Source organism: Dermochelys coriacea, chromosome 1 (genome assembly GCF_009764565.3).
Source record: "Dermochelys coriacea isolate rDerCor1 chromosome 1, rDerCor1.pri.v4, whole genome shotgun sequence".
Taxonomy (NCBI): Eukaryota; Metazoa; Chordata; order Testudines; family Dermochelyidae; genus Dermochelys; species Dermochelys coriacea.
The window spans coordinates 52,641,085-52,660,377 of NC_050068.2; the positions used below are offsets into that span (position 1 = coordinate 52,641,085).

Here is a 19,293-nt window from a genome sequence, read left to right on the forward strand (position 1 = left end):
AAATCTAAGAGTTAACGTATTTCTTTGTGTTCACTGTAATTTTATAATTTGTGTCTGCAGTAATTTTATATTGAAACTGAATATAAACTGCATCTTAGATAAAGACAGACCATAATAGGACTGAAAATGGACTTGCTTAATAACAAGGCCAAAAAAATACCCTTACTACAAAAAGAGACCAAACAAACCCAATCAAAACTTCCTACCTCAACTGGCCTCCTGTAAATTGCTCATTCAATAGTTTTCTCAAAAACACTATGTGTATATTTAGTATATTAACTCACTTTAGTTCATTTGCACACTATAGAGTTATAAAAAGAATTGAAGAAAAGAAAAAGATATGAGATGGCTGTTTGATAGTATGTCGATATAGAGTCATGAGACATGACTAATATGAAATGACTACAGGAACGTGAGATTTCCCGTACAAAAGAAGATCATAGATACATCAAGTATTTTATCTTGATTACAGCAATGGCTTAGATTCAGTAATTCAAAGAAGGTAAAAACACAAATTTATCCTGCTAGCTGGGTAATGCAGAGTTTTGATTCTGTAATTCCACAGTGCATGGGCCTGACTTCAGTGGGCTTTGGATCAGGCCCTCTGTGGAGGGTTCATAACAGGTCATCATCTTAAACTGACCAACCTCTGATGAAGCATGAAATTTGATTTCTTGGATTGCTCATATTGTAAGAATTGATAGAGTTTCTGCACTCCACTTCTAGCCCACACACAACCCTTTGGCACATTTCAAAGGCAGTCATTTACTTAATAAATATTTAATACATAGGAGAAATGCATAGTCCACACCTATGGAAAACTGAAGAAAGCAAAATATGGACAGATTAGAACTATGTAAAGACTAGAACTTCAGAGCAAATTTATCATGTATGTTAATGATGCCAAAGGATTATGAAATAACAGTTCTTGATGATTATTCACAGAAAACCATACACAAGATTAACATCCAAGACAGTTGTAAGCATTGGGAAGGTGGCCAGATAATTACTTTTTACCCTCTAAAGCTGAAACAATAAATAGAAAAATTATCATATGATCCTAAGGAGAGACAGTGTGGTCAAGTTGTTATAAAAAGGAGAATAAGGAGACCTCGTTCTAGTGGAGGAGAGGAAAGTGATCAGGAACAGTCAGCATGGATTCACCAAGGACAAGTCATGCCTGACTAACCTAATTTGCCTCCTATGATGAGATAACTGGCTCTGTGGATGAGGGGAAAGCAGTAGATGTGTTATACCTCTACTTTAGCAAAGCTTTTGACATGGTCTCCCACGGTATTCTTGCCAGCAAGTTAATGAAGTATGGGCTGGATGAATGGATTATAAAGTGAATAGAAAGCTGGCTAGATCATCGGACTCAATGGGTAGTGATCAATGGCTACATGTCTAGTTGGCAGCCAGTATCAAGCCGAGTGCCCCAAGGGTCGGTCCTGGGGCCAGTTTTGTTCAATATCTTCATTAATGATCTTGAGGATGGTGTGGATTGCACCCTCAGCAAATTTGCAGATGACACTAAACTGGGAGGAGTGGTAGATACACTGGAGTGTAGGGATAGGATACAGAGGGACCTAAACAAATTGGATAATTGGGCCAAAAAAATCTGATGAGGTTCAACAAGGACAAGAGCAGAGTCCTGTACTTAGGATGGAAGAATCCCATGCACCACTACAGACTAGGGACCGAATGGCTCGGCAGCAATTCTGCAGAAAAGGACCTAGGGGTTACAGTGGATGAGAAGCTGGATATGAGTCAACAATGTGTCCTTGTTGCCAAGAAGGCTAACGGCATTTTGGGCCGTATAAGTAGGAGCATTGCCAGCAGATCGAGGGACGTGATCGTTCCCCTCTATTCGGCATTGGTGAAGCCTCATCTGGAGTACTGTGTCCATTTTTGGGCCCCACACTACAAGAAGGATGTGGAAAAATTGGAAAGAGTCCAGTGGATGGCAACAAAAATGATTAGGGGGCTGGAGCACATAACTTATGAGGAGAGGCTGAGGGAACTGGGATTATTTAGTCTGCAGAAGAGAATGAGGAGGGATTTGATAGCTGCTTTCAACTATCTGAAAGGGGGTTCCAAAGAGGACGCATCTAGACCAGTGGTTCCCAAACTTGTTCCACTGCTTGTGAAGGGAAAGTTCCTGGCAGGCCGGGCTGGTTTGTTTACCTGCTGCATACACAGGTTCGGCCAATTGCGGCTCCCAGTGGCCGCGGTTCGCTGCTCCAGGCCAATGGGAGTTACTGGAAGCAGTGGCCAGTACATCCCTCAGCCCACACCACTTCCAGCAGCTCCCATTGGGCTGGAGCAGTGAACCGTGGCCACTGGGAACCGCGATCGGCTGAATCTGCGGATGCGGCAGGTAAACAAACCGGCCTGGCCCGCCAGGGGCTTTTCCTGCACAAACGGTGGAACAAGTTTGGGAACCACTGATCTAGACTGTTCTCAGTGGTACCAGATGACAGAACTAGGAGTAACGGTCTCAAGTTGCAGTGGGGGAAGTTTAGGTTGAATATTAAGGAAAAAGTTTTCACTAGGAGGGTGGTGAAGCACTGGAATAGGTTACCCAGGGAGGTGGTGGAATCTCCTTCGTTAGAGGTTTTTAAGGTCAGGCTTGACAAAGCCCTGGCTGGTATGATTTAGTTGGGGATTAGTTCTGCTTTCAGCAGGGAGTTGGACTAGATGACCTCCTGAGGTCCCTTCCAACCCTGATATTCTATGATGCTATGATTCTATGATAGTTGCAGCTCTGCTATTGACCATCTGTCTGACCTTAATCAAATCACATATGACTCTTGGTATTTCAGTTTCCTCATCTATAATAAATGGATACATATTTTTCCTACCTCTGTAAAATGCTTTGAAATTCTTGGATGAAAGGTACTACATAATTCAAATTATTGTTATTAGGACATGTATGTCACAATTTGTTCTGTACATTTCAGAGAACCAGTAGAGAAAAACAGAATAATCAGCCAAAAGATGTTAAACAACAATGAAACTGAAGCACAGAAAATATATTTTTTCTTACTGTGCAGTTAATACTCCAGTGAAAGTGAACGTCTGATTTTCAGAATTGGCCAAATATAATATATAAAATGGTCAAAACCATTTTACAATGCCAGAGAGATGGGCTAAGCATCCTAGTGTTTGAAGCATGATATTTATGGGAAAAAAACCCATCCCTATACTAATTAGCAGAGTAGATTCAATATGGAAATGACTGAGACAATAAATGTAGTTCATATTTAGAGTCACTTTTCAGGATGGAATTGCACTCTGAATATCACCTCTGCCCCCAAAGTGATAGAATTACATAGCATTTCATGCTAATGGGTGAGAGCCACTTATTTAGTGACATCAGCTGTGTGCAATCTCTTATGTAGCTGAAAACACACAGTAATGGAAGACATGCTTCATTTTAATAAAACATTAAAAGCATCCTTGGGTGTAATGCATCAAAGCGAGAGAAGTAGTACTTGACTTAGCAGTGCAAAACATACTGTAGTTTCAAAATATAAACAGAATCCTTTGTTTTGCAGCATAAATAGTTCTATTTGTATTTATAATCCTCAGTCGAAGCAGCTACATCCCTTAAAATGAATCATGCCTTTATGAACTTAAAATGTATGAGACTACAATACATTTAGAACCATGTGACATTTAACTTGTGTGTTGCTATATAAACAGGTATAAGAGACCAGAGACCAGATCTTCAAAGGTATTTAGGCACCTAACTCTTTTGAGGATCTGGACCCTGGTCCTCAGATGAACATAAGACATACTTAGCACTGGGGTGGGAGAATGGGCAAAAAAGGCTTTAAGATATCCTCTTTTTTTTTTCCAGGCAGTAGCATTGAGCTGCTATGCCTCTTATACAAGGAAGCTGGTTAAGATGGGTGTCTGGCTGTGTTGTGCCACTAGAGTGGAACACATTTGAGAACAGGTGAAACACATTTGAGAATTGGGCCTATATAATTATATCAATAAATACGGGCAAAACTATATTTCAGAAAAAATAGTCATGCAGCATTTAGCAAATGAAAGTAAAGGTCATATATTGTAACACATTGGCAGTGTTTGTAATCCTAGGTCCTCATTTATTGTACAACTGGAAAACAATCATATTTTAAGAATTTGAAACAAATGTGATTGATTAATCAATTAACCACTCATTATTTCAGTTGCTTATATCAAATGCATTATTTATATACTCTAATTTAATCATTTTACCAAAGGAAAGGTGAAAAAAGCAAGGATAAAAAAGCTAGTTGGCTTTAAAAATAACAAATATAACAAAACAAATAATTGCAGAATTAAAGGTAATATTTTATGCACTGCTGTGTTTACATTTTGAGTCTGATTAGCATCATAACACTAATTTGGAGGGTAATGGATGCATATTATTCAGACACCATCACCTTGGAATCTGATTACAGAAGGCAGAAGCTGCCTGGGAGATGAAAGGATTATTATGGTTTCAAATTAATATTGTTCTAAAAGGAAAAATTGGATGTCTACAGTGCTTTAGAAAGGTTTGCATTACCAATGAGGTTGTTATTTTGCATTTTGGACCAGTTAAAAGGCTATTTCCTGGTCACTGTATATGAAACTGTGTCTGCACATCAAAGCACGTTCCATTAGCTTTCTGAATAAAAGGGGGCAGATTTTTCTCCACCTTTTCAAATACCTTTGCTCTACCTGAGTGATGGACAGGGACTCAAATCTGGCCACAGCTGCCTAGTTGAAAATTCCCTTAGAAGTTCTGAGTGTGTGTGAAATCAGCACAAGCAGCTACTATGCGACCCATCCCCGCCCCACACTGTTGAGACGCAATGGTTCCCAAACTGTTGGTTGCAATTCCAAATGGGGTTGTGCCATTAGTAGATGGGGTTGCAAGTCCAAAGGACCAGATTTGGCCCACGAGATGATGCCATCTTCCCATGAACATGTCCGGATCTCCTCCTCAAACCTGTGCTGGGAGGCTGCCATTTTGTAGATCTAATGGCAGCCTCCTCATTGCGGGCCCTTGCATGTATGGTGCATGCATTTTGTAAAATGGCAGCCTCCTGGTGTGTTGTGTGTACAGCAGGTCTTGACACATGACGAGGTGGCTGTGCGGATACCATTTGCCCCATCAGGCTGCGCAAGCATCGAGCTGGGAGACTTGAATCCAGAAGATGCTTATCTGTGGGCAGCAGCCTTCTGAACAGAGCATCCTCTCTGCTTGAGCAGGTAGGAATCTGTGCTAGCTTTTTCTGAGAGGGAATCTGCAGCAGCCTGTGAGCTTCTTAAGGCCTTTCCATATCTTTTAATGCTACCCTGAGTAGACTTGTAGCACTCAAGCATAAGGAATCATTGTAAGTCACTGTCTCTGTGCTGCCGTAGAATCAGCACACAGGGCCTTCCTAAGTCCTGGCCTCATCTGCTTAACAATCAATTCCTTTTTCTGACTTGTGAGCTGAGGCACAATGGACTTGTTTTTACGCAGAATATCTGCTTCATCCTCCAGCAGTGAGTCTAGTAATGCAGTTATGTGCGAAAAACAAGAGTGCAAGAAATGTGCTGGCAGATATGGTGAGGCTTTGCCTATGGCTTCACCAATGTTTTTGTCAAGAACGAAGAAAGGCCACAGGGAACACATAGGAAAACCACGGTCATTTTTCCAGAGTTGGAAAGAACTTTCACGTCAACAAGTGCAATTCAAGAGAGCCCTGTCCGTCTCTGACCACACACAAAAGGCATCATCTGAAGTGAGTTACTGCCTTGTGCAGGCCAAGTCTTACACAATTGGAGAGACTTTGATTTTGCCAGATGAAATTGATATGGTGAAGATAATGTGTAGGGAAACTGAGGAAACAAGCTCAAACACATATTATTTTCCAACAACACAGTGAATTGAAGGATTAAGGTGATAGCAGCAGAACAGGAAAACACACTGGTGGAGAGTCTGAAATACACAGGTGTTTTTGTTATTCAAGTTGATGTGAGCACTGAGGGTCCTGATGCACATTTCTTTGCTTTTGTGAAATACATGGGAGACTGCAATCCTTGAAGACACTCTGTTCTGTCTCCCTCTTCCTGGACACAAGACAGCACAAGGAATGTTCGATGTACTACATGCAAAACAAAAATGTTCTGGGTGATCACATTGTTGGCTTTTGCACAGAGGGAGCTCAGTCTATTGCAGGCCACCACCAGGTCTGCATGCCTTGGTAAAGAAAGTTGCTCTGTCTGCTCTGTGGACTCACTACATGATTCACAGAGACCAACAGGCATGTAAAGCTCTGAGTCCAGAAGTAGGTGAAGTTTTGCAGTATCATCTATTGTGAACTACATCAAGACTCAGCCTCTTTGCGTGCATCTGTTTGCAAAACTGTGTGAAGACATGTGATCTGATCATGACATGTTTTTATTCCACACTGAAGCTCGCTGAGGAAAAGTACTGGGATGATTTTTTGAACTGAGAGACAAGCAATGGACTGAAAAAAGAGTGAATTTGTTGATTTTCTAGGTGACCAAGGAAGTTGTGCCTTCCTGGCTAAGTCACAGACATATTTAGGAAACTGATTGAAGTGCATACAGGTCTGCAAGGAAAGAACACCCATATTCTTCAGCTGAAAGAAAAGGAGTACTTGTGACACCTTAGAGACTAGCAAATGTATTTGAGCATAAGCTTTCGTGAGCTACAGCTCACTTCATCGGATGATTGACTCACAGGATTAATGAAGAAAATTGTTTTCTGGAAGAATAATCTATTAGAGACAAATTAGGAATTATTCCCACAGTTTTCTAATTTCCTGGCTGTCAATGAAATTATTGAGCCTCCCACACAGGTAAAGGCTGAGTATCTCAGCCAGATGGAGGAACAGTTTGTATCCTTTCCCCTCAACTTGGACATGACAATATATGATTGGGTGTGAAACTACTTTCAGTGCAAGCCTGATACCATGGATTTGCCAACAGCTGAAATTGAATAGCTCATCAAAATATCCTCTGATCAATTCTTGTGAGTAACATATGCCCAACTTTCTCTCCCAGAATTCTGGTTCACTGTGAAGAATGACTATCCTGAATTCTCAGCATGCACCTTGAAAATTATGGTGACATTCATGAGCAGGTAATTGTGTGAAGCTGGATTCAGTGCACTTGTGTTCGTCAAGTCTCTGTATTGCTCTACCATTGATGTCAAATTGGAGATTAGATATATAATTTCTACCACAATCACCGGACTTTGAGAAGCTGTGTCGCAACGTGCAAGCCCATGTGTCACATTAGCGAGCATTAAATATATTTAATGTGCAAACTTCTTGGATTACTTGGTCACTATGTTGTTTTGTTGTGGTCTGGGGTCACAGGAAACAGTAAGTCTGAAAATTTTAGAAACACTGATGTGATAGAAGAGGGAGATGGCAGGTCAGGTGTGTGTAGGGCCTCTGTTTCACTCTGCCAATTATCAGCCGGGCATCTGGACACTTATGAACCATCGCTGACATAAATTAGAGAAGCTCCTGGGCTGCTCTCAACTTATGCCACAGCTGCAGCCAGAACAGCTGTGACTTGAGTATATGGAGCTATAATCAGCTCCTTTATGGATGCTCACTTTCTTCTTAGCCTACTGGATCCTGGCACAGGAGAGAATCTGGCCCTGTAGTATTGGATAGTTGATGGAAATAAACTTGAAGTCATTGAAATATAATGATGATAATGAATAATATAAATTAGAAAGTTACTTTGACTCAAAGGTGATTAGAGATGTGTGAAAGTGCTGACACATTTTTCTTGAGATGTAATTTGAATATATTTTTCTTTCATTTGAGACCATTTTGAAACTGGAATATTTAATTTTTACAAGGAATGTCCATGAAATTGTGACTTCAACTGGAAAACATGCAACATTCAACTATTCATGCTTTTGAAACAAATGGATGTTTCTCTGTAAGAAAGTTCAAATATTAAAAATGTCATAATTCTTATTCAAAATATAGGACAATGGTGAGCCAAATGGACAAATTTAACCCAACAATGCTTCTATTATTTAGCCAAAATCTACAGTAAATTTCAGTTTATTGATGAAATTGGACTAAAAGCATTCAAAAATGTGAAAATCTTGCTTTTTGATATTTTTAAAGTTTTTATTTGAATTTTTCATGCAATCCTGATACGAGGTTGCATATTATTTATTAAACTACCTTAGTAATAAAGCTTCAGTAGAAAAAATTATGCAAGGACTATTTGACATAAAATACATTTTTGTACAAATATCCACACCTAATAATAATAATGCTTGGCATTTTATAGTACCTTGCATCCAAACATCTCAAAATGCTTTACTGATCCTGAGGAATTAAGCCATTCAACATCCCGTGGCACAGATAAAGAAGATTAAAACCATTTTACAGATGGCAAAATTGACAGGTTAGTAAAGTGATTCATTGAGTCATTCTAGTAGTTTATCAATCTAAGACACTTTAAAATATAGAAGCAAGTCAAAAAGTATAACCTTAGTTACTTAATACATTTGTTTATAAATATTAGCTAACAATAGAATGATTACCTTTGAAAATGCAACAATTTTCAAAGAAATTGTTGCCAAGTATAAGGCGTTCATTACGAAATCCATTAGGTTCCACCAGTCATGAATGTAATCCTGTAGTCCACCATCCCACATCTGTTTAATTTCACCCCATATGAAACCTGTAAATATAAAAGAATTCATTCTAAGCATGAATATATTGAAGAAGAATTGTATGCAGATCAGTCATTTTAGACTTCATTTTCTGATTCATGTTTCCTACATGCATTCACTAAGCAAGCGAGAACTGACATGTCATTCATCTAAGCATACAGCTTAATTTTCTTTTGCTTTCCTTCTATTACTTTTTCATTACATTCTAAAGAGTGTATAAAAAGTGGTCTAACATAGCAACTATTGCCATATTCTGTCCTTAGCTGTGTGTTCCAATGGATCCTAGTGGAAAATGCATAACTGAAGAAACTGACCATTACAGTACTTCAATAGAAATTTATGCTATCATAGGGTATAGAGATTTCTACTTTGTTATCCACAATGGTAGGTAACAAATCTCCTATATCTTCTAAATCCTTAGTGTCGTCAGCAAAATATTTCTAGATGAAATATTAAAAAAACATAGAACATTCATTTTAAATCTGGTGATCTGTGAACAGTTTTCAGGTGTACTCCCCATGTATCGCTTTTGACACAGTAATACAGAAATATTTACAGCCACTGGGAAATGTTGCGTGTGAAGTGAGCTCAACTGAACAACTCCAAAGAAAGGCATGTGGAGACACTTTAAAGCTATAATAATTAAAGGCCTTCCTTGGGAGAATGTGCTGAATTAATGCTTGCATATTATGAGACTCTAAAACACAGCATTTAAAATGTACATTTAACGTAAATATGTACAGTCTTTTGGTTAAAGATACCAGTGGAAGTTTCACATTTTTCAGTTTTACTTTCTTTAACTGAATTTAAATGTTCATTAAAGGTGCAAAGCTGACAGCAATGGAGACTGAAATCCTCTATTTACACTTGGGTGAAATACCCATATGTTGTTTATCACCTTTTCCTTAGTCGTCTCTTTCAATAGCATTAGGCAGAGGCCTGATGAACTTTGTACCAATAAACTCTATAATTAGGAATTGGCTTTTGGTCAGAATCAATATTTTCACCTAAGGTGGCTACATGGAGGAGACATCAGACTCAACTCCAAGGAGGCATTTCCTCTTTTGCCTTCATTGGTGCCAAAGATAGTTTTGTTATGCTTTTCCCTGACATCAGAAAATAAAGGGCCTGATACACACAGTGCTCATAAGAAACTAATCTTTGTTCCCCTACCACATGTTATAAGTCATGGTTACAAAAGGTTTGAACGTTGTGAGATGGCAGGACTCAACGTACATAGACTGCACTGGTTACTGCTACATCATAGTGCAGAGATGCTGTCCACTTAGATAAGGGAAGGAGCATCCCCTATAAAGAGATACTCGACCCATTATAGCTGTACTGCTGAATGTCAGTCACTTTGGAGTGGGGAGATTGGAGTGTGACCAAGGACCTCTTCATGCCAACTGGCAGAGGGCATAAGGGGTTCAGAGGAGTTTACAGGGACCCCAGAGTCTGATATCTATATTATAGTGAAGTCTCTCTTGAGAGCCATTAACACATCAGTCCTCATAACCATTGCAAAATGTATGTAAGGATAATATTTAAAAAGTTTTGTATTTATACTGGAAATTATGTTCTTAAGGTCTGCAAGTAAAGCAGGTCACCAGGAGGCGACAAGCACGTTCCTTTCAGGCAGGAGGTAACAGACATTTTTCACTCTGTCTGGTTATATGTAAATTGAATATTGTATGCTTCACAATAGAAGGCTATTTACACACTGAGCCAGGTTCTCGCAAAACGTACAAGAAGCCTTCAGGAAAAAACAGCCAGTGGGAAGTCAGAGAGGCCTCCTGTTTATGAGTAAAGACAATGGATTTTTGGAATATATCTAGGGGTATGGGGATGTATCCATATTCTTCACCTAGGAGACAAGCTGCCAGCATGCATGTTTTATGTACCAAGGGTCACAGACAGACAGACTGTAAAATACTGGGAGAAAGACTCTGAGGTGAGCTAAACTCTACAGGCCCCAAAAATATCTTGTTAGATAAGTCTAGACTCTAGAATGGTGTTATTTTATATGTAATCATTTGGTTCCATTAATTCTACTTGCTTCTTCTTGAATCTCTAGTCTTCGTTAAATAAACAATTTCTTTGTTAAATAAACAAGACGTCCTCATGCTAAAGGCAGGTGATAATGAGGTGCCTTACAACCAAGGTACCCCTAGGAAGCATCACGCTCAGTCATCCTCTCTTCAAAGGACTGAGTGATAGAGGTGCTAACCTCACTAAGAGACCCTCAATTTGGCTTTGTCAAGGTTCCTTCCTCACTCTAAACTCTAGGGTACAGATGTGGAGACCTGTATGAAAGACCCCCTTAGCTTATTCTTACCAGCTTAGGTTAAAAACTTCCTCAAGGTACAAACTTTGCCTTGTCTTTGAACCATATGCTGCCACCACCAACCGTTTTAAACAAAGAACAGGGAAAGAGCCCACTTGGAGATGTCTTCCCCCAAAATATCCCCCCAAGCCCTGCCCCTCTTTCCTGGGGAAGGCTTAATAAGAATCCTCACCAATTTGTACAGGTGAACACAGACCCAAACCCTTGGATCTTAAGAACAATGAAAAATCAATCAGGTTCTTTGAGGGGAGGGATAGCTCAGTGGTTTGAGCTTTAGCCTACTAAACCCAGGGTTCTCAGCTCAATCCTTGAGGGGGCCATTTAAGGATCTGGGCCAAAAATTGGGGATTGGTCCTGATTTGAGCAGGGGGTTGGACTAGATGACCTCCTGAGGTCCCTTCCAACCCTGATATTCTAAGATTCTAAAAGAAGAATTTTAATTAAAGAAAAGGTAAAAGAATCATCTCTGTAAAATCAGGGTGGTAAATACCTTACAGGGTAATCAGATTCAAAACATAGAGAATCCCTCTAGGCAAAACCTTAAGTTACAAAAAGATACAAAAACAGGAATATACATTCCATCCAGCACAGCTTATTTTACCAGCCATTAAAATAAGGAAATCTAATGCATGTTCTAGATAGATTACTTACTAACTTAACAGGAGTTGTAAGGCTGCATTTCTGATCTGTTCCCAGCAAAAGCCTCATACAGACAGACAGAGCCCTTTGTTCACCCTTCTCCAGATTTGAAAGTATCTTGTCCCCTCATTGGTCATTTTGGGTCAGGTGCCAGCAAGGTTATCTTAGCTTCTTAACCCTTTACAGGCGAAAGGGTTTTGCCTTTGGCCAGGAGTGATTTTATAGCACTTTATATAGAACAGTGGTTACCCTTCCCTTTATATTTATGACAGGCTTGCTGTTGGGAAATTTGACCAGATTCAAGGATAGAGACAATTGTGTAAATGGAAAGACCCCAGCACAAGGAGGCCTTAGAGATTCATGGCTATATCAGCCTAAATAATTTTTTCTCTAATTCATATCAGTTAAGTATTCCACTTAGTATACTGCTTGAGGACAATGCAGAATGGCACTGGGATGATTAGTAAGACAAAAGTTTACGGGAACTAAAATAAAGTAGTGATGGAAGCATCGCTGCTGAAATAATTTGACATTGCAAACAGCCTAAGATCTGAGTTGACGCAACCTTAGAAAGGCTGGGGGCTGTTTTTTCTGGCAGACAATAACTTAATGACAAATGCTTTCAAAGCATTATCTAAACTACAACAGAACTATGTCCAGATGGTTCATAAAAAAAAATTAAAAATAGCTAGCATTTCTTTGTCAGTTTTATGAGTTTATGGGCAGAAAGCAGCCATATTACAGGAACCATTGTTCCAAGCATTTCCTAGGTTTCAGAAAATGATCATGAAATTGCAAATAGTCTCTTTAATTGTGAAATACAGGTCTCATGACAGCGACCAGCTCTGGTTTTATACATTCTCAGGTTGGCCTCAAGACAAAGTCCCATTCACCAGTTTTCTGCTTTAGTGGTAAGCGGCCAGCTTTGGGTCTCCACTATATCTGCTGTCTTCTATTGAATTGCATACAGCTTGCAGTGTTCCTTTTCTGGCTTGCAATCCATTTAGAAGTGAACAAATGTTTCATCTATGTGTGTTCATAATCTCAGCATGTATTTGCAGTGCCCAAGCTCTTTCAGCTTTCTATCTTTATGCTCCAGCATCAAATTATAAAGATGGCAGACAAGAGTTTAATAGTCAAGCTCTTTATAGGCCTTCTTGAAAGCTTAAAAAGTTTTTTGACAAAAAAAGAGAAGAAATTTAAAAATTGAAATATTTTTGGTTTTTCAAAAAATACTGTTTTGTTGTTTCAGATTTTTGTAAAATGTTCAGGTTTAGAAAAATTGGGGATTTCGTTGTCTGAAATTGAAAAATGTCACCAAAAAATCCCCACAGTGTTTACTGAAACATCTAAAAAAAATCAGTTTCCAGAAAATCAAAATATTTTTAGTTTTCATTTTTCCTGGAAAAACTAAAAAAAAAAATTCAAAGGAAACAAAAATTTCCTAAAAAAGTTATTATCTTCTTTGAAAACCCATTTTTCTCACTGAAAAACAGTTTTAACAACAACAACAAAAATCAAACGGCTCTTAAAAAAAACTAGATTCAGCTTAATTTTAAGAAAAGGACATTTCGTTATTTTGATACTTGTTTTTAAAGTAAAAAAAAAATACTGGTATCCGTTTTTATCTACCAAACACAAACAGCACAGACAACAGCAATACAAGTTTCCTTGCACGGCCTCACCAATGTGACTCTAATGGGGGAAGGGTAGTTCAGTCTCTGGCTTGTTTTATTCCTTGGCATCTATGGTGAGAGTGCCAATTAATTAAGGTATCAAATGTTGTAATGTTTTGGGTGATGAAGATATCCATCCACTAAGGTTTGGATTGAGACCAAAATCTCCTTTCATGTAAACTCCCAAATACCTGTCAGATTATAAAAATTTTTGGTCACGGATGATTAATCTCATTATCAATGAATCTCCTAAATCATTCACCATAAATTTTACTTTCAAACAACATTTTATCCCCCATTTCCCATTAAAACAATTAATCAATTACAAAGTAATGATATATAAATTGACAAAAATAATCAGATGCATCTTGGTTAAATCCCCTTTCAGAAAGCAAATCCAGAATGATTACAAAATAAAACAGATTCTCAAGCATGTGTGGAAACTTCATGAAAATGTTTTCCTGTCTCCACAACACAAAACTGCTTTCTGTTGTTTATAAGTATATTCCAGGATTCTCAAAGTCATGACTAATGTTTCACTGTAAATATTAATGTCAGGACTGGTGGAAAAAGAAGCAAGAGAAACAATATTTTGAACTAGTAAAAATACTTTTGGATTTTAAAAAATATCTGTGGATCCCATTCAGATGCTGGTTCTCACCTTTCCCACAATTGGGCAGCCACTCTGTTGCTATATCGCTTTGCACAACATCAAATGATGGGAAGTAAGATGCAAGGGTACTATCAAGATTTGCAACAGTGAATCTCTGACATGCCAAGTTCAACTACTGCCTTCAGGAAGGTTTATGACAAAACATTTTTTATGAAGCTGTAAAATAGTTCAGCTGACGAACTTACCTTTGATAGGTTTTTTTTCCACCAAATGCATCCGATGAAGTGAGCTGTAGCTCACGAAAGCTTATGCTCTAATAAATTTGTTAGTCTCTAAGGTGCCACAAGTACTCCTTTCCTTTTTACCTTTGATAGTTATTCACAGGTAAAAAAGCTCATTAAGATCCAGAGCCAATGCCCATTAAAATGAAGGGGAATCTTTCTACTGTCTTCAATGGCGGTTGGATCTTCCCCCTAAAAGGCCTTCCTTTGTACAGGTCTATTTTACATCTAGCACAATGAACTACTTTTCACATATGGAATACGAAGCCAAGAAGAGATGGATTAAAGGGCAGTATGGTCTAGTGAATTGAGCATGGGACTCAAAGCGAGCCATAATGGTGTTTTAATCCCTGCTCTGCCACTAAATCACCATTTGGACCTAGGCAGGCCCCTTTTTGCCTTCACTTTCCTATTTTTATACTTCAAGCCAGAGATGTGATTCCCAGCTCCAGAGGACATAATCACACTAACTCTGGTCGAGCTAGCTTGGTAACAGTACAACGTAGCTGTGGCAGCATGAGTGGTGGGAGGGACCAGCAGCCCCAAATGTGTACCTAGGTATGGGAGATATTAAATGTGCATACTGCACAGGGATGTACTTGCAAGTGCTAACAGCTCGGGCAATCTGCTTTGAAGAGTCCACAAAATATTTAGAGCTCAATTCTATCACCTGTAATGATATGGAGTAGTACCTTAGTACATGATTTTAGTCCAATTGTTGAACTACTTACATAGTGAGGTACTACTCGGTGCAAGTATAGGCAGTAGTATTGAGCCCTTAACCATTTGCCAAGATAGCTAAAATCTTTTAGGGGCGTGACAGGGTGCTTGCTAGGAAACCCTGAGCCAGCCCTCTGTCACAGCAGCTCCAATCAGGAAAGGGGAATTGGAGCTGACTGAGTAAGCCCAGGCCAAATTGGCAAATAGGGGACAGCTGCCAGCCTCGCTAGCCAGAGGCTGCATAAAAGCTGGCAGGAAGGAAGCCAGGGGAAGAGGAAAGGGAGGAGCTTGGGAGTTAGAGGCTGCTCTCCCTTGCTGGCTGCAAAAGCTAGCAGTCCCTGAGGCTGCGAGCCTGACGCTGTCTGTAGCTACAAGGTGGTGGGAACTTGTACTGTACATAAAGAGCACGGGTGATTGCACCAAAGCAGAGGTTTCTGGCTGATCTGTGGGTGCAGAAGTGGCGGAAAATAGAGGGGCCCACTTGCGCCCATTACAGGGGGATTGTCTCTTAAATAATTAATTAAATAAAATAAGAATCCTGCCATTTTCTGTACTCTGGCACTTTCCAAAACCAAGTATATAGATATAGTAGTTACATTAAAAATACATTGAAAGTCCTTTGCCAAAATGTTACTATCAAACACATAGGTTTCAGAGTAGCAGCCGTATTAGTCTGTATTCGCAAAAAGAAAAGGAGTACTTGTGGCACCTTAGAGACTAACACATTTATTAGAGCATAAGCTTTCGTGAGCTACAGCTCACTTCATCGGATGCATTTTCCACCAAATGCATCCGATGAAGTGAGCTGTAGCTCACGAAAGCTTATGCTCTAATAAATTTGTTAGTCTCTAAGGTGCCACAAGTACTCCTTTTCTTTTTATCAAACACATAGGCATTGTTGTTGATAACTATAATGGTAGCTGTAATAAGACGTAACTTAGTACATCTACCTTGCTTTAATTATGTTCCCTTTTTTTCCTCTCATTTTGTCATGCCACTGCAGTTCAAGACTCTGGCAAAGAAATAATACATGAGATGATGGTGTCACAGTATTTCTGACCTGACAGACCAGAAGCAGTAACACTGAATATCTTGTGAAATTTCAGCTCAGTCTGGTATGGCTAACTGTTTTAGGAACCTTTGGGTATTTCTGAAATGAACAGCTAAAACTTTTCAGATTTACCCATCTTGGGATCGTGTGAACAAGGAGTTGCCTCAGTGGATTAAATGAAGTTTTCATGGTCTTGGGCATATCAAAGGCATCAATTTTTATGTTTATTTTGACATAGACTTCTAAGTCACTAGGGGCCAGATTTTTAAAGGTCTCTAGGTATCTGAAAACGCAGATCGATTTCTAGTGGGATTCTCAAAAGGAACCTTGGCACTTTTGAAAATCCCACTAGAAATCAATCTGCGTTTTCAGATACCTAGAGACCTTTAAAAAACTGGTCCTAGATATTTTGAAAGTATTCTTTGGTCAACCTCTTGCAAAGGCCCTCCATGTGCAGTGCATTTGGTTGTGGCTAACTTATTTACACTCCCCAGGATATGAGACACTAGTAATAACCAAAAAAACAAAACAAAACAAAACAAAAACACAAAAAACCAGTATCTGAGTACGTTTCTTCAGGTTAATAAAGAAAACAAATTGTGCCATGGAGGCTACAAACAGAGTGTTTTATTAAACTACCCTGAAGATTCTAATTGAATATACCTATTGAACCGACAGTAATTGCTTTATTCCTTTTCATTCTTTGACATCCTCAGCTACTTTCTTTTGATTTACTGTCTAAATCTCATGTTAAGTGGTTCAGTAGTTTACAATCCAGGGAGGAGAAGACGTCTGCAGGAGCTAGCTGTACCAGACTCTTGTTGGAAATGGGCTGTGGAAGTAAATTCTTCCTGTAGCTTAATGCCAGGGTGAATGAATGGTTTTATTTGCCAACGTTTCCGAATCTTCCTTAAAATTCAGCCCCTTCATTTATATTACCTAATTAGACTCTGGGAGATTATGGACCTACTACAGGCAAAAGGCAATGAGGGCTGAATCCTGAAAAGTACTGTGCACTCTTAATTCCCACTGGCTTTAATGACAGTCAGGGTCCGCAGCAGCGCACAGGATCAAGCTGTTAATTAACTAGTTGCTGAATATAATTATAATAATAAATATTATTAAATATAAATATATAAATATTATGTTATAATAATAAAATTCATGACAACATCTAGCTAATATTTAAACCATCCATCCCCCTATCTATCTAATTGTATCCAAGTGGAACCGAAACAGACATGAACACTTATTTCCTCACTATATACACTGAATTGTGTTGCATGCAAAAGTCTCACTCTATGGGGGGAAAACAGCAAAAAGTAGGAGAAATTGTTTTGATTTGACTTCAGAAATTCAGATCCAGGCTAGGTTTTAATTTTAAAAATCCTTTTTTTCCCCTTTGGAAATGGTTAATTTGTGCCAGGAACAACTTAATGAAGACTCTTAATTTTATGAAGGCAGAATTGGAAAATCTTTTTTACATATAACAATGTCTTCAGTGTCACAAATGGAGAAATACTGGAATTATTGCAAAAAATATAGTGAAGCAAACAATATTTTTGCACAGTGCTGCTGTTGACCCATGCTCAACAAACAGGATATTGCTGCTTCCATGCTCTCGGATATATTCTGCACAGAAGCCTATATATACATATATATATATCAATTTAAAACAAAATATGTTCTGCACTCCATGTAAGGTGTAAATCTTGCAGAATATGTTTTATAATCTTTTAAAGTTTCATTGGCATTGCTTGTGGCTTTAATATGCCGAGCATTATTATGTTTATTTAACTTACAAATTAGTTTCTTGCTTTCACAAGTTTCTATGGGGGATAAAAGGGTAAACCTGGTCTTATATCTATATTACCTAAGAGAGCCTTAATTTTATACATGTTAACATCGAGCCCAACAGTTCATTGCTACAATCCTATACTAATTAATTTATACACTTCCTGTACACTTCTTGTTATTCTAATTAGTAATTACCGTGCTTCAGTGCCCGATAAGCAATTTAATGGAGATATTCATCTAGAATATTTATCATTTAAGAGTGGGATTTTCAAAAGAGCCTAAAGCTCAGATACTCAAAGGATCAATGAGAGGTAAATGCCTAAATACCTTTGAGGAGCTGAGCCCAAGTGATTTAGGAGCACAAACCCTGTTGCTTTTCAATGAAACTTGTGCTCCCAAGTCACTGTGGCACTTCTGAAAATCAGTAGGTACTTAATCTCATTGTTAAACTGAATATATAGTCATATTTGAATTTTAAATTGTCCTATATTTTTTCAAAATATTTTTTGCATGAATCCATAGTTCTATAGTAGTGATAGAATGAGTCACCATTATGAACTACATTAACCTTTTCAGTAGTACTTTTATGTGTACTAGAACAAATCATTTGAATAGTCCTCTAAGCTGCACATTTTGTAAAAAAATTATTTCAGTTTTGGAATAACATCAATGATGGCGCTTCCTTGCTTAAAAATATGACCAAGCTCCAGGTATTATGTACTGTCTTGCCAAATACTGACCGCATCAATAAAGTGTTCTGGCTACAGTAAAACAGCAGATTGGGATAAATGCTCGCCTGGATGCTATAACCTTTTATATTATCTTGTAAAAATAGAGTGTTTGCAATTCTAAGCCATTGCCATTGGGAGGGAAGTCAGTCATAACTGATAAAAGGCTATGTAAAACTCAAGGCTCAAAAGGTCATTGTTAATTAAAGGAACTACCTTTATTTTCTGAGCTATCTATTCATACATTATATATCAGATGCTATAGTTATGCACATCATAGAAAAGCCCATGAGGAAATTAATAATTCTTCCTTCACAGGGTTTGAATGGTTTGCAGTAAAAAAGGCCTAGGGTCAAGCACTGAACAATAAAGAGATTTAAAAATATTGAATACCTGTTGTTCAGTTAGCATCAGCCGTTCGCGACTACAAAATATGGCAGGGGGGCATAAGATGTCAAAGCTTTTAACATGGGCAAAACAAAACAAAAAATTTCTACCTCATTCTTGGAAATGGCTCAACCATTTCAGCTGATATCCTGCAAAGAAAATTGTAGCCCAAACAGTTATTGGCAAAGTTATAAGCAACTGAAAGCAGGATCTTATAATGTAAAGTGTTGGGCAATCTTAATATGCAGAACAAAGGAAACGAATAACATTATGTGAAAAAGCAGGATTTCGTTCCCTCTCATTTTTGAGCCCTGGGTTACAGTGGTTCCGAAGGTCACATAATTTATGCTTAA

The 19,293-nt window shown here is 38.5% G+C and overlaps 1 protein-coding gene across 1 annotated transcript in view; it reads right to left on the minus strand.

The window, feature by feature from the left end:
• TRPC4 (transient receptor potential cation channel subfamily C member 4) overlaps positions 1-19,293 on the minus strand; it is a 197,339-nt gene that overhangs the window by 34,546 nt on the left and 143,500 nt on the right. Inside the window, exon 5 of the mRNA XM_038387745.2 lies at positions 8,573-8,712. Within this exon, the coding sequence (XP_038243673.1) occupies positions 8,573-8,712 (140 nt within the window). The remainder of the gene's footprint in view (positions 1-8,572; positions 8,713-19,293) is intronic.